Below are 16,896 nucleotides of genomic sequence, written 5' to 3'. Positions count from 1 at the left end.
CTAACCTATTTTCCGTAATATTTTATTGTTTATCAAAAGTGTACCTGGCATAGATCGGTTTTTGTTTGAATTTACTGTCATTTAAGTTATTGTATTATACTTTGTATTTTTAAGGAGTTCATATACACACTAGAAAGTTGTTTACGAATGTTGATATGGCTTATCCTGCCTCTCTCCCTAATAAGGTTAATCAAAAAAGATAACGAGCAAAGAAATACACCTTTTCAATGTTCGTAAATATGAAGACAGTACAAAAACAACATCATTTCAAGCCAGCGGGCAGATTCACGATCGTTTATTGGAATCATGCCTTATTTTCTCTCCCTCTATCACTTCGGATAACCGATAAAATAGAGAGAGAGGGAAGATAAGTCATATCTCTTGTCTAGCTTTGTGAATATACCCCAGGTGTTTGTCAGACCACGTGCAGAAGAAAATTCTCGGCGGTAAGAATCTGAATTTTGGTTATTATATTCCCAAGAATGTTTATTCATCATTCATACAATCACATTTATGTCCCTTGCGGAGTAGACAGAGCCAGCAGTCTTCAAAGACTGACAGGTCACGTTCATCTGATAGAATTTAAATTAAAATAGTGGCAGGTGCTAGCCCATCGCCTAAAAGAAGAAAGTTTGTAAGCCTATCTCTTAGTCGCCTTTTACGACATCCAAGGTCCTATTCTTTTGTATATTGTTGCCGGGAACCGGGAATTCCCAAGACTGTGTATACAGATATCCCAAAATTACCTAGAGGTCAGAAAAAATTTCTTTTACTGAGAATTAATAATGGGAATATTTGTATGAAAGAAAAACTCTTTATTACATTAAATAATATAATTCAAAAGTAACTCTATAACTAAGCTTGCTGCTCATGCAATCATATTGTTGAATACTTCATATAGTTGTCATATGAGCACATAATTATTAAATTCATTCATACTAATTATAATTACTATGCTCGGACTACTAACACAAGTGTTATTCTATTATTTCACCTTAAAACATACAAAATAAAAATACTTCCCATTAAAGCACTCTTAACATGTTGGAAATCTTTTATCTTATTTTAAAATATACAATCTTGCGTTTTTGTTTTGTGTTTTCCATTATTTAATGTTATTTATTAGGCAACAAGGGTGTTTTGTACAATTTTGCAAAAAATTTTGTACAGTTATAAAAACCAAATAACCAAAAATTCTATTTTTGGATCCAAATGTAATTTGCTTTTTCAGCATAATAGTATTGATGTTCAAAGCCATTGGTGAAGTAAACTTTTTCCAAACTTATCAGTTTTAATTTTTACTTAACGATCATTTTAAACCGGCCTTTACTTTTTTGTGATTTAGGAAGATTTATAAAATTAAAAAAAATGTGTCGTCACACAGTGACGTTTTCTTACGACGCAATTACTAATCAATTCAAGATATAAGGGATCCCAAATAAAAAAAAAACACATCTTGTTAAAAAAATTACAGCCTAGTTGACAATAATAAAATGCAAAACGCTTATTAGTAATATGACGACACGCTACAAAAACTTTTTATAAAATCCCTTTGTAAATTACCAAAAATGAAGGAAGGTCAATTTTAAGTAGAAAAAAAAATACAAAAGTTAGGTAAACTTTACTTCGCCATTTAGTAAGTTATTCAGTCTATTAGGGCTATTATATTTTTTTCTCTGCCAATAGTTTCACCATACATGCGAAAAAAAAACAAAATCGCTGACAAAATCATAGTCGAACTTTGTATTAAAGCGTTTAACACAAAACGTACAACACAACATTAATAGGAAGAAAAGTTCGTAAATTATTTCTATGTACAATACATATAAAAATTTTAAATAATAAATACGGGTAAAAACGCTGACACAATTTCACGTAAACGTGAAGTTTGTAAAGCATTCAAGTCTTATAATGATACGATAAATTTTTATATATACATATGTATATTGATAAAAAAGTTGAAACGAAAACGCATAAATACGTTTAATTAGAATAAAATAAATAAATTTAAAGTTTAATATAACGCATATATGCGTTTTCATAAACGTTTTTATGATACGCAAAAATGTTTTATATATTTGATCATACAGATTCATGTTTCGATAAAAAAAAACATTAAGAGCTAACGCTTATTTTAATCGCTATTAGACTTACATTTATTTTGGCGCATTTTTTAATTAAACGCGGTAGGGTTTGCATAAGTCATTAACTGGATAAAAATTTCATCAAACTGCATTGTTTTGTTCGTGTTGAGACATAATTATTCCACTAGGCCTTCTTTGTCACAGATCCCAATAGCCGTCCCATCGTTACGCTTATTATAATTAGCTACGGTACTAAAGTTGGACATTATAAAATGCATTTACATAATAGTGACGTTTTTCACCAAAATCAAATAACATTATAATCGAATATATAAATTAAGTTTTTTTTGATTATTGATTTTTTTTTGTACATACGACATGACATGTACTAACAAAACAGAAAAGTAAATATATTTTTTCCAAATTAGAAATCAAGATTTTTTTTTAATTTATTTACTCTAGAATTATAACCCGTGGAATTATATGACTTATTTACTATGGCAAAATCGAAATACAAACCATTGAAAACGTAAGCGAAACTACATCGTTTGAAAATTTTACCGTGCAAGCGACTCTTAAGACACACCGAGGACATAAACGCGTCAATGAGCACGTTTCTCATTATTGTGCGTTTTCAAATGACTGTCCAACGTTTGTTTTAACGCAAATTTACGTTGACAAATTGTACATTCGAATGGTTTCTCACCTGTGTGCGTTCTCATGTGAACATCTAGCGTATACCTCGCTCTAATACGACGTTGGCATATACTACATTCATACGGCTTTTCGCCAGTGTGCATTCTTAAATGCGCCTTGAGATGTTGTTTCATAGTAAACTTACGATGACAAATGTCACACTCATGCGATTTCTCGCCCGTGTGCGTTTTAAAATGCCTATCTAATGTGTAACTCGCGGCAAATGTACGTTGACAAACAGCACACTGATAAGGTTTCTCACCCGTATGAGTTCTGCGATGCGTTTTCATATTAGCTTTTATACTGAACGTACGATAGCAAACGTCACATTCATATAATCTCCCGGGTTGGTCGCTTCTTTCTCTTTTCACTACCTTTTTCCCCTCGCTAGACTTCGCCCCACCGCTCCCCGTGTGCGTCCGTAAATGCACTTGCAATTCGTTATTCGAACGAAACCTTTTACCGCAATAATCACATTGAAAAGGTTTCTCGCCCGTATGCATTCTTAAATGTATCTGAAACGGGAATTTTTCTCGGAATCTGCGATGACAAACGTCACATTCGTAAGGTTTCTCGCCGGTATGTTTCGTTATATGCTTTTTCAAGTTAGACTTTTTATGAAATCTATGATGGCACACGTCACATTCGTACGGTTTTTCGTCCGTGTGCGTCACCAAATGTTGCTTCAGAAGTCGCGCCTCACCGAATTTTTTCTCACAAATGTGACACGCGTAAGGTTTTATACCGGAATGAGTTTTTATATGTCTCTGTAAGTAATACGGCCTGTCGAATTGTTTCTGGCAAACCGCGCAACCAAATGGCTTATGCTCTCTTAAGTGTACTCGTATCTGTTTTTCTTCCGCGAAAACTTTTTCGCAAAACTGACAAATGTATAGGGAATTAGAATCTACTATGACACGCTCTAAAGATTGAACGCGCTTGTTTGCTGTTATTTTTTCTTCGAATTGTTGGATGATCTTAACCGATGTGGAAGACATACCTGAATAGAAAAATTCACAAAAATTACATCGATAAATATTACAAATGAAAACAGTTTAAAAATAATAAAAAAATTTATTGAGGACTTATCGCAAGTTTGTTAAGTGAATCGTTATTAAATTAATTAAAATATTACTTTCAACTTTAATGCCTAATTGATAATTAAATTGTATTTATTTTACATCCACATCCGCAAATTGATAAACTTACTACGCGCGAAATAATAAGTAAGCGTTAAGAAAATGGTTGATTGACGAAGTGAACTTACCACAGAGCTACGAATGTTTTATAGTGGTAGTTTAGTCTGTAGTCCCGAAAACCTATTATCTGTGCCAAATTTCGTGAAAATAAATCCAGTAGTTTTTACGTTTATACGTTACAAGCATAGAAATCTTTTTTCTTTATTATTAGTGTGGATTACTTTCGACTTTAATGCCTAAATACGACAACTGTAAACAGTATAATTAAAAATTAAGTTTATTGTAATGTTATGTTTATTTCAGAGTTAATGTGCGTATGTATTATATGAAGGTATTTCGAAATTACATACTACATATTTCTCGTACGCTATCATCCGTCATCTTGGCCCAGGCGCGGAAACAGTCATTACAACAATTTGAGTTCAACACCAAAGAGAATCGATTTGCAAAATAATGCAAGAATGCATACGAAAGAAAACGATGCAGCAAAATATTTAAATAATTTTTATTTATTTTCTTAAAACGTAAAATATATTACTACTAAATTTATTGTAAAATGTGCAGCAAGTTAAGTCGGTACACAAAAGAATGCCTTATGACATTACAATTTGTTAGATTGTAAATCGTGTCACGATTTTAAGCGAGTTTGAGACTAATTTAGACTAATTTGTATGTGCGTCTTGAGATGTATTTGTAAAGTTTTCTTCTTGGAAAACCTTAATTGACACACATCACATTCAAACGGCTTATTTAAATTGCCTAGTTCGTCACTAACGCATTCGTGGCTCTTCAAATGTAAATCTAGAGACTTTTTAACAGAAAAACTACGTTTGCACACATTACATTCGTGTGGCTTTTCGCCGGTATGAATTCTCATATGCGACTGTAATTTTTGATTAACAGAAAACCGACGCTGACATATAGAACATTCGTATGATTTGTCGTGTATTTTCGAATGCCAATACAGAGCTCGTTTCACGGGAAATCTACGTTGACAAACTTGACATTGGTACGGTGTTTCACCACTATGCCTCATCAAATGTACATTCAATTCCGTATTCGCGCTGTATCTGACGCCGCAAATATTGCACTGGAAAGGTTTCTCGCCGGTGTGTGTTCGTAAATGTATTTTAAAAGGGAATTTCTCTCTGAATCTACGGTGACATATCTCACATTCATACGGTTTCTCGCCTGTATGTCTTGTCAGATGTTTCGTCAAATTCCATTTGAGATTAAACTTGTGATGACAGATATTACACTCGAATGGTTTTTCTCCTGTGTGTATTTTAAAATGGGTTTTCAACCCGCTCGTTTTAGCAAACTTCGCGCCGCACATATTGCATTTATGAGGCCGTTCGCCAGTATGAATTTTGACATGTCTACGTAACTCTGATTTAGCGCTAAATCTCTTATGACAGACGACGCATTCGAACGGTTTGTGTTCTTTCAAATGTTTTCGCATTTCTTTCTCCCCAAATATAACTTTTTGACAAAACTGACACAAGTAATATAACCGGTTTTCGCTTTTTACGAATTGTAAAGACTTAATTCGTTTATTGGCTGTTGTAGTTTCTTCTAGAAGTTCAGTGTTCGGCACTTGGTCAGTCGGTGGATCATCTGAACAAAAAATTCATTATTGTAATTTCCATGAACGTGTGTATTAGAGCAATATTTAATTTATCGGTTAGACGAGGACTTTATCGCAATTTCCAATACTTTCTTAAAATAGGTACGGAACAAATTTTATGGAAAATACTATAAAAATATTCATTGAGTATTATTTTAATATTCAGCTGAGAGATTTTATTTTGATGATATTAAGGTTAATATCGAATAATTTCAAAATTTTAAGTGTAACACGCGTTTCGAGATTAGAAAAATTTGACCATTTTATATCCTTCGAAATAGTTTTGAAAGCATCTTAATAATTGTTTTGGCTTAGAATGTCATGAAGATTCATGACTTAGAAACATTTCGACCGACCATATTGGAGAATACTACAAAGGGAGGTTATATCTTTAATAAAATACAAAACGTTTCCACAAAGCTAAGTTTTAACTTAGTCTAATCAAATTCAATATGACAAAAATACAAGTTCGTTTACCTCCCGAATTTATCGTAAGTCGTCAAGGTAAAAGACGCCATCAAAGCGAACTTTAAATATTTGCACACACTTTAATTAACATACAGCATAAATGTTGCTATGGCCGAATTCACTCACTGCCCACACTGTGTGTTTTAAGATGTAACTCCAGCGTTTTTTTCGAAACAAACCTACTTTGACACACGTCGCACTCGTCCGTGTGTTTGGTCAAATGCCTCTTCAATTGGTTATTAGCACTGAATCTCAAATAACAGAAGTTACACTGGAATGGTTTCTCGCCAGTGTGCGTTCTCATATGAAGAATGAATGGATGTTTCTCTCGAAACCTACGATGACACACATCACATTCGAACGGTTTCTCACCCGTGTGCCTCGTTAAATGTTTCTTCAAATTACTTTTCTGTGTGAATCGAAGATGACAGATGTTACACTCGAAAGGTTTTATGCCTGTGTGCTTTACTTGGTGTTGAGTCAAATTACCTTTGCTAGAACACCTGTAATTACAAATGCTACATTCAAATGGCTTTTCGCCTGTGTGCGTCCTCACGTGGGCCTCCAAATGCTGCTTAATATTAAACCCACGTTGACATATAGTACATTGAAACGGTTTACCATTAGTATGCGTTTTTACGTGCAAGTCGAAAGTGGACTTTATGGCAAAGGTGCGTTGACAAATATCACATTTATACAACTCCGCGCCGGAGTGCTTTAGCAAATGTATTTTCAGATCTTTGTTAGCGCCGAACGTTTTGCCGCAAATATTGCAGAGAAGCGACTTCTCGCCAGTGTGCATCCTCAAATGTACGGTGAATGGGTGTTTCTCCCTAAATCTACGATGGCAAATGTCACACTCGTATGGTTTTTCTCCAGTGTGCCTAGTCAAATGTTTCGTCAGATTGCCTTTTTTATTAAATTTGTGATGACACACGTGACATTCAAACGGTCTCTCCCCAGTGTGTATGGCTTGGTGAATTTTCAATGTGCCCTTTTGACTAAATCTACGATGACAGACGTCGCATTCGTATGCCTTAACACCAGTGTGGGTTATGACATGCTGTTGCAAATTGGTTCTCCTATCAAACCTCTTGTTGCACACGGCACACTCAAAAGGTTTGTGCTCTTTCAAATGTTTCCGCATTTTTTTCTCCTCGACTATTGTTTTTTGACAGAATTGACATTCGTAATGGCGTCCGTTCGCCAATGTTATGCATTCTAAAGACTTTATTCGTTTGTTTGCCGTTGTCATTTCTTCGATTTCAGGATTCTGTTCCGTTGTCGAGGGAACACCTGAATAGAAAAATTTCCATTTATTAGTGATATTTACGTTAGCAAGAATAAATAGCGAACAAAAAAAAATAACACTAACATTTCATATGAGGACTTCATCGCACACGCAAGAATAAAATATTTTTTCTTAAGAGTTTTAAAACTTTAATGCCCAATTGTAAGTTACGTTTCGTTCTTGGTTTATTTGAAATTCTTGTTTTTAATTCACTTTAGCGCAAATGTATAAATATCCTTAAAAAGTATCAAAATATATTTTAAGTAAAAAATTAAATCGACCTACTGATTAGCGACTAATAGCGACTTCATGATTTGAGATTAAAACAACTTCAAATTAATCATATACCACGTGTCACAATTTCTTATTACAAATCTATCTCAAATTATTTTCTAACAGAATAGGCGTCTGTGTATAATTTTGAAATTTACTACTTTGAGTGTCTGAGTCTTCATTTAAGTTTTAAGTACATTGGTAGATAAGTAGAGTTATTAAAAAAAATATATACCGATTAAAAAAACTGATTTTTAAATAAAATACAATAGTATCATATTTCACTGGTATAAATATAAATCCTTATTACCAAAAAAAGATACAACGGAAAATTTACACTGAACAGTAATAAATTGAAAACGTCATGGGAAATCCTTTTTTTAAATGACCAACGCGTCGTTATCTGCAATATGAGTTTTCAAATGTATTTCCAAGGCCTGCTTGGACACGAATCGGCGGTGGCACACGTCACATTCGTCAGTGTGTTTCATCAAATGCTTTTTCAATTGGTTATTTGCGCTGAATCTCAGGTAGCAAAGATTACATTGGAACGGTTGTTCGCCAGTGTGAGTTCTCAAATGTTGCTTAAACGGATGTTTCTCTCTAAATCTCCGATGACAAACGTCACATTCGTAAGGTTTCTCGCCAGTATGAATCGTCATATGGCTCTTCAGGTTACCTTTCTGCGTGAAACGGAGGTGACAAATATTACATTCGAAAGGTTTCACCCCGGTGTGTTTAGTAAGATGTATAGTAAGATTGCCTTTAGTAGAACACCTATAATGACAAAGATCACACTTGAACGGTTTCTCGCCTGTGTGAGTTCTGACGTGCGCTTCTAAATGCTGTTTTATATTAAAACCGCGCTGACACACCGTACATTGGAAAGGTTTTTCACCGGTATGGGACTTAACGTGTAATTCAAATGTCCGCTTTACATAGAACCGGCGGGGACACAGTGTACATTTATACTCCAAGCCGCTATGCTTTAACAAATGTCTCTGCAATTGATTGTTCGCGCCGAACTTCTTGCCGCAGAAGTTGCACAAGTGAGTTTTCTCGCCAGTGTGCATCGTCAAATGTACAGTAAATGGATGTTTCTCTCTGAATCTGCGATGACAGATCTCACATTCGTAAGGTTTCTCGCCGGTGTGCCTTGTCAGATGTTTCGTCAAATTGCTCTTAGTGTTAAATTTGTGATGGCATACGTGACATTCGTGAAGTTTCTCACCAGTGTGAATGTTAAGATGTATGTTCAAAGTACTTTTATGGCTAAACTTACGATGGCATACATTACATTCGTAAGCTTTCACGCCTGTATGTGAAACGAAATGCTTCAATAAATATGCCCTCTTTTCAAACCTCTTTTCACACGCAGCACAAACGAACGGCTTATGCTGCTGCAAATGTTTTCGCATTTTTTTCTCCTCTTTTATCGTTATCTCACAAAATTGGCATACATATTGAAGCCCGTTCTCTAATTTTACACATTCTAAAGACTTAAGGCGTTTATTTGCTGCCGTTGGGTCTTCAACTTGCATATTGGGTACCGTGGTCGCGGAAGCACCTGAATAGAAAAAGTTCCACAATTATTAGGCATATATTTATGGAAATATCGACGAAAATTATCAAAATTTCGAGGACTCTATCGCAAGGTCACGCGTTTTATTTATTTTTTTGGTTATCTTTACCACCGATCGAAAGAAGGAACTTTAATGCCTAATTGTAGAAAGTTATTGCACTCCTCGTCTTACATCGTAATAGTAGTAAGTTATATCTTGGAAATTAATAAAGATTAATTTAATGTACAGATTCCTCTTAAACAGACGTCCAGGCGCTTAAATATATTTTTATACTTCACTTACTTTAAATGTATATAAAGTTCCTAGTAGTAACTTTTCTCCAACATAATTCAAATAAAATTTTATTTTTAATTTATTTGTCAAATTCGTTGAGTATCAATATCAGTAGAGTTCTAGATAAACTTGTTATCAACTCCCTTTTTAGAGCTCCTCATGCGGTTGAATAATTCTTGGGGTAAGTATAATACAACCCAAAGGTTTGACGTGCTTCCAGTAATCGATCTCCGTTCGCTTGTAAGATAAGATATGCATTTCATTTTTAAAAACTAAATTTATATTATGGAAATTTCTAATTAGCTTAACCACTTTTTAAAACTTAAAACTTCGTAAGCCCTGTATATTTTTACAATTCATGTAGAAAACATGGAACGGTTTATCACTTACATAAAACTTGAAACATTTCCGCGAAGATTTTTCACTATTAATGTAGAAAATATGGAACATAACTACAAGATCTACGTTCACGGAGAACAACTAATTTGTTTGGAAATATGTGGCGAAAAAAAAAAACACTAAATTACTGGCATTTCAATTTATTTACGTAGAATATAAAACTTAATCATAAAAATACAAATGAAGAACATACAATTTTGTATAATGTTCGGCCAAGTTTTAATAAAAAAGATAGATAAGTCCGCCTTTGTATATTGTATTACCAATTTACTTTATTTTTGTGTTTTCGTATATATAATAAAGATATCGTGTGGTTCCCGGCTCCAATAGAAAAAATAATAGGATCACTCCATCTCTTTCCCATGGATGTCGTAATAGGCGACTAAGGGATAGGGTTATACCTGGGATTCTACTTTTAGGCGATGGGCTAGCAACCTGTCACTATTTGAATCTCAATTTAAGCATAAAGCCAAACAGCTGAACGAGGCCCTTTAGTCTTTTGATGACTGTTGGTTCTGTCTACCCCGCAAGGTATATATACATGATTATATGTATGTATGTATCCAATAAAGATATTACAAACAGACAAAAAAATATTTGGTAAAATTCAAAATAATTTTAAAAATTACACTTTTTATCTTCGAATTAAAAACTTTATAAATTGCTATCAGATCGATATAAATTCATTAATTTTTTTTATTAAATAAGCTTGGTATAAACATAAGTAAATAACACATTATGCTGAATTAAGCATTGAACATTTAAATGTTCAGGTTATACTGGCGTCATCAGCGGAGGAGTTACAGGAGATGGTAAACTGTATGCATGAAGCTTTAAAAGAGAAAGGAATGAAAGTGAACGTAAGTAAAACTAAACCACTGGTTTTTGAAATGGAGAAAGAAATGACAGCATGTAATATTTTGATTGGAGGAGAAAAAGTTGAGCAAGTGAAAGAGTTTGTATATCTAGGATCAAAGTTTACATCAGATGGCAAGTGTGATAGTGATATTGAAAGGAGAGTGAACGCGGGGAACATGGTGAATGGAGCTTTGCATGCCTTTATGAGCAGTCAGAAACTATCCAAAAAGGCTCGACTGGCTGTGCACAGGGGCGTGTTGGTCCCGACATTAATGTATGGGAGTGAAAGTTGGGTATGGCAAAAGAAGCACGAAAGCAGAATAAATGCAGTGGAAATGAGAGCGTTAAGGAGTATGTTGGGTGTGAAATTGAGTGACCGGATAAGGAACAGCGTGATAAGGGAATGTTGTGATGTGAAAGAAGATGTAGTTACAGGAATAGAAAAGGGTATGTTGAGATGGTTCGGTCATGTGGAGAGGATGAATGAAAACAGGTTGACTAAGCAGATATACAAGGAGAGTGTGGAGGGAAAGGTCGGGGTGGGAAGACCTAGACGAACATATCTTGATCAAATTAAGGACGTCCTGGTGAAGGGTCAGGTCAAAAGTGCCCGAAACCGCCGAGCTTGCATGAAGAGAGTTATGAATGTGGATGAAGCAAAGGAAGTATGCAGGGATCGTGGCAAGTGGAAAGAGGTATTCTCTGCCTACCCCTCCGGGAAAGAGGCGTGAGTTTATGTATGTATGTATGTATGTAACATTTAAATGTTTCTGGAATAATGGTTATAGATGAGAAATTATAATAAAACATATACTAGGCAAACATGCAAAGAAAGTCTGTAAAAACCGAATCAAGTTATCGTCATGTTAACAGAAAAGATTTAAAACTTATGACATTAGCAATTTTGCCGACGATAATATTTTATTATTACTCAAAAATTTCTAGTACATCGCTCAAGTACAGTGATTTATATATAAGATATTTGGGGAAACGATATCTCATGTATAAATAGTCCTAATTCATCGAACTCATAATAAATAAATATTTGATATCTACACGAGTATTATTTTATTTTTAAATAAAAAATCAATAATTTGTAATGAATATCAGGATAAAAATTGTACATCGCTCATAGACCGCAGTCAACATGTTGTATTTCCTTAAACGAACTAAATTATTATTCGCGCCATACATTACTTCTAAATACTAAATCTATATTATCTAATAGCTTAATGTAAATCTAATATTTCGCAGGCATATCAGTATTACTCTATTGAATAATAACAATATTTGAGATTAGACCTTGAAAAAACTATTTCATTCCGTTTTTCACTTCACACTCACGAAAGGTTTACATAAAGTTTAAATAACTAACGCATCACCGCCTCTAATATGTGTTTTCAAGTGTATTTCTAGTGTTTGCTTGGAAACAAAACGTCGGTGACACACGTCACAAGCGTCAGTGTGTTTCATCATATGCCTTTTCAATTGGTTGTTCGCGCTGAAACTCAAATAGCAAACGTTACATTGGAAAGGTTTCTCGCCCGTATGCGTCCTAATATGAAGCGTAAACGGATGTTTCTCCCTAAACCTACGATGGCAATACTCGCATTCGTAAGGTTTCTCACCGGTGTGAATAGTCAGATGATTCTTCAAATTGCCCTTTTGTGTAAATCGAAGGTGACAAATGTGACATTCAAACGGCTTACCGCCCGTGTGTTTTCTCAAATGTATCGTCAAATTGCCCTTAGTGGAACACCTGTACTGACAAATGTTACACTCAAACGGTTTCTCACCGGTGTGAGTTCTAACGTGCGCTTCCAAATGTTGTTTAATGTTAAATCCGCGCTGACAGACCGTACATTTGTGTGGTTTTTCCATACTGTGCGATTTCAAGTGCGTCTCGAAAGTCCGCTTTACGTAGAACCTGCGCGGGCATAGAGTACATTTGTACTCTATGCCCGTGTGTTTGAGCAGATGTCTCTGCAGTTGATTATTGCCACCGAATTTCTTGCCGCAGAAATTGCACAGGTGATGTTTCTCACCAGTGTGCGTTCTCATGTGTACTGTGAACGGATGTTTCTCTCTAAACCTACGATGGCACACCTCGCACTCGTAAGGTTTCTCGCCGGTGTGTCGCGTGAGATGTTTGGTCAAGTTGCCTTTCGTCAAAAATCTGTGGTGGCAAACGTGACACTCGTGAGGTTTCTCGCCCGAATGTATTTTCTGATGTATATTCAAAGTGCTCTTATGACTAAATTTACGATTGCACACGTTACACTCGTACGCTTTCACGCCTGTATGCGACACGAAATGTTTTTGCAAGTAAGTCTTCCTAAAGAATTTCTTATTACAAACGGCACATTCGAAAGGTTTGTGTTCGCGCAAGTGTTTACGCATTTTTTTCTCCTCGACAATTCTCTTTTGACAAAACTGACATTCGTAATAACGCCCGTTCTCTAGCCTTACGCATTCTAGTGACTTAAGTCGTTTGTTTGCTGTTGTTGTTTCTTCTAGTTGTTGCGTTATCGCTACCGATGTCGAGGGAACACCTGAATAGAAAAATTTCCAAAATTATTAGGCGTATATATTAGAAGCAAAATTAAAACAACAACATCATACATTTTTTTTTATTTGAGGACTTTATCGCAAGCACGAGTCGAATCAATTAATAAGGTTAAGTCGTTATATTGTTTAATTATTTTGCTGTATTAATTCTTATTGAAGACAAGACCGTTTAATAAAGCTAGTTTAAATTTTTGCGGCAAATTTCCGTGAACTTTGTTTGTCTTGTGGTCATCGCTACATCGAGAGCCAACAGCCAATCGCAGCGAAGAATGCTATGTCTTTGGCCAAAGGCAGTGAATCGTTTGCCGCTACACTGGTGTTGTGTACTGGTTTTTAAATATCACGACTATGTCGAAATTAATAGAACAAAGAATAAATATTCAGTGGAAAGTTTCAGATATTCTTTATATGAAAAAATTACGTAGTCTTTGTCGGCTCTGCCAATATGTGTAATGGTTGTCAGACTGTCGAAAAACTGCACATTCAGGCAACTAAATGTGTGATCATGATCCAACACGGGTTAGGTTCCCCTGCAAAGGCTGCAGAGGTCAGATTGGAGTCGCTCCAACTTAAATTTCACAGACCGAGTTAGCCTCGTAGTAACTTCTAAACTTGTGTTATATAGATAAATGCGTGCCAATGGCTTTAAAACTGAACCGACAAAATGTAAGGAAAAATGTTGAGAAACGAACCCCAGGCCCCGAAGCACTTTAACGAGAGGTAAAACTGGGAACACGCGGAGTTGAGAGAGAGAGAGAGAGACGTATATATAAACATCCAAGACCCAGACCAATTCAGAAAAATCTCGTTTCTCATGATGCCCGGGCCGGAATTTGAACCCGACCTACTGTGTCACAGTAGCCGCCTAGTGGAAAAAAAATGCAATCTCTCTGGTGCGATATATTTAAGAGATACATATGGTCTACAACCCATGCGGGGTAGACAGAGCCAACAGTCTTGAAAAGACTGAATGGCCACGTTCAGCTATTTGGCTTAATGATAGAATTGAGATTCAAATAGTGACAGGTTGCTAGTCCATCGCCAAAAAAAAAAAGAATCACATGTTTGTAAGCCTATATATTTCAGAGATGTGGACGAGATTGGCGACAAGTTGCGATCATCATCATTATTTGTGCAGTAGGACGTCCAGTGCTGAAAATAGGCCTCCCCCAATGACTTCCACCTCGTTCCAATGCTAAACCCCCATGCCCCAGTTCACAACAATCTAGCTCAATTGGAGGCGACTTGCATTCAACGTTTCCCCGCGGACTTCACCGGATCGTCCGCTCATCTCGCGGGGGCCTTCCTACGCTGTTTCCGGTACGTGGTCTCCTCTCGAGGACTATTTGGCCTTATCGGCCATCAGCCGCTCGAGAAATATGACCTGCCACAAGTTCAGATATGTGGCAGAAATTGGGCGACATCCGAAACTTTTTATTATTACTGGATAGTGGTAGTTAAAAGTATGTTAAATATTTGTGATTATTCTATCACAGCTTTTTTATTTTATACATATGCACGTAATGTCACTGAATACTTTGAAGCATCAAAATAATTCATTTATACATACATATAATCACGTCTTTATGTCCCTTAAGGCGTAATCGAGCCGACAGACTCGAAAAGTCTATAATATCACGTTTAGCTAGCTATAAGTATGTCTTTGAGATGGTGGAATTGAGATTCAAATAGGGACTGATTTCAATTTCAATTTATTTATTCTACAAATAAATCACATGACACAATTCAGTTCTAACTACCACAATATAATAAAATAATAGGTCTAACATGAACCATGGAGGTTAATTCGGCACAAAACTGTTGCAAGTATAATGAAATCTTTTAGACAGGCAACGGTCATCTAGATTGATACTTTGACGAATTACATGCGGATAATTGACTGTTAAATATAAAGAAGCCAGTTGCGGATAATTATCTGTTGAATATTTTATTTATTTGTAACGATTTTGCTAAAGCACTCATATGTCGTGGGTTAAAATTCTGCCTGTGGCTAAAATATCTAAATATATAAAAGGAGCCACCGATTAACTGACATATCAACGCACATACAAAATGGCTAACGTCGATTTGAAATTAGGTATTCATATTCATATTTAGGTTCATTATATGATTCACGAAGAGATTCCCACAGGAAAAAAAAATAACGTCTGTAGTTTCATACGGGCGGAGCTGTTATTAATTAATTACTTATGACGACTGCTGATCCCCTCTGTTGACATGTTTCTTTAAATGCTTAGTTAACTGATTCTTATCACGGAAACTCAAATGACAAAAATTACACGAAAACGGTTTCTCACCCGTATGGGTTCTAATATGAACTCTTACATAGAATTTCTCAGTGAATCTGCGATGGCAAATATCGCATTCGTATGATTTCTCGCCAGTATGCCTCTTCATATGTCTCTGGTAGTTCCATTTACTGAAAAACCTATGTTGGCAAATGTCGCATTGGTAAGGCGTAATGCCGGTGTGCCATAGTTGGTGTTGTTTGAAATTATTCTTATGTTTACTTCTAAGACCGCATATATCACATTCGAATACTGAACTCTCATCATGAGTGGCTTTATGTTGGTGCCAAGAAGATCTCGCAGCAAACGAACGATTGCACACATCACATTGGTACGGTTTCTCACCCGTATGCCTCCTCATATGCTCAACCAAATTCTTCTTTGATGACAGTGTCCGATGACAAGTATCACATTCGTACTCTTTCCTTCCGTTAGCCCTAATTTTTTTATTACCCGTATGCATCGTCAAATGGACATCCAAACCGGATTTCGAATCAAACGCTTTACCGCAATAATTGCACAAAAATAATTTTTCAATTTTGTTACTAGAATGTTTATACATATGTCTTTTTAAATGATGTTTCTCTTTGTATCTAAAATGACAAACGGCGCACTCGTAAGGTCTTAAGTTATTGTGTCTCGCTATGTGTTTAACGAGCATATACTTCTTTTTTAATTTCAAATGACAGATGTCACACTGGAACGGTTTTTCTGTGGAATGTTTCGAGAGGTGTCTGGACAACCTGTTTTGTTGACAATACCTATTACCACAGAATTTGCATTCGTACGGTGTTTCCCCTGTGTGGTGTGACTTAACATGTATCCGGAAGTTATATTTGGAACGATATTTCTTATGACAGTCCGAACATTCAAAGGGTCGGTGCTCTGGTAAATGTTTGTCCATTTCTTTTTTTTCGACAAACGTCACTTGACAAAAACTACACACGAAATGGGACGCGCCATTTTCTGAACTAACACAAATAAGTGATTCTATTCTTTTGATGCGCGTGGACGTTTCTTCGAATGGTTCAAGGTCCTCGTCCATAGTTTGGGGAACATCTGAATGGAAAAAATTACATTAAGCATTAATTTACAGAAGTACTATCTCTGAATTTCTTAAGGACTTTATCGCAATCACACGCTTGAAGTTTGAAACAACAAATGCAGATAAGTGAACTAAATAGTTTTTTTTTTTCGCTCAATGTATCTAGTAGTATCTTTCCGGTTTCATAATGAGAAAAAAAAAACTTTTTTTGACTACCATGGAT

The 16,896-nt window shown here is 35.6% G+C and overlaps 2 protein-coding genes across 8 annotated transcripts in view; both read right to left on the bottom strand.

The window, feature by feature from the left end:
* Positions 1–16,896, bottom strand: part of LOC106138078 (zinc finger protein ZFP2) — a 39,445-nt gene that overhangs the window by 6,322 nt on the left and 16,227 nt on the right. Inside the window, exon 7 of one of the 7 annotated variants that reach the window (XM_060952390.1) lies at positions 4,624–5,596. The exons of 2 other annotated variants lie outside the window; for them this stretch is intronic. In XM_060952390.1, the coding sequence (XP_060808373.1) occupies positions 4,632–5,596 (965 nt within the window). In that variant the 3' untranslated portion in view covers positions 4,624–4,631. 4 more of the 7 variants (XM_060952387.1, XM_060952386.1, XM_060952385.1 and 1 more) reach the window with 4 other exon arrangements.
* On the bottom strand, positions 2,529–3,778 carry LOC106138081 (zinc finger protein 239-like). The gene has a single exon (XM_013339117.2). The coding sequence runs from the start codon at positions 3,776–3,778 to the stop codon at positions 2,687–2,689; it is 1,092 nt and encodes a 363-aa protein (XP_013194571.1). The 3' UTR covers positions 2,529–2,686.

This window comes from Amyelois transitella, chromosome 28, assembly GCF_032362555.1.
Source record: "Amyelois transitella isolate CPQ chromosome 28, ilAmyTran1.1, whole genome shotgun sequence".
In the NCBI taxonomy this organism is placed as follows: Eukaryota; Metazoa; Arthropoda; class Insecta; order Lepidoptera; family Pyralidae; genus Amyelois; species Amyelois transitella.
This window is presented reverse-complemented; position numbering and strand designations above follow the sequence as displayed.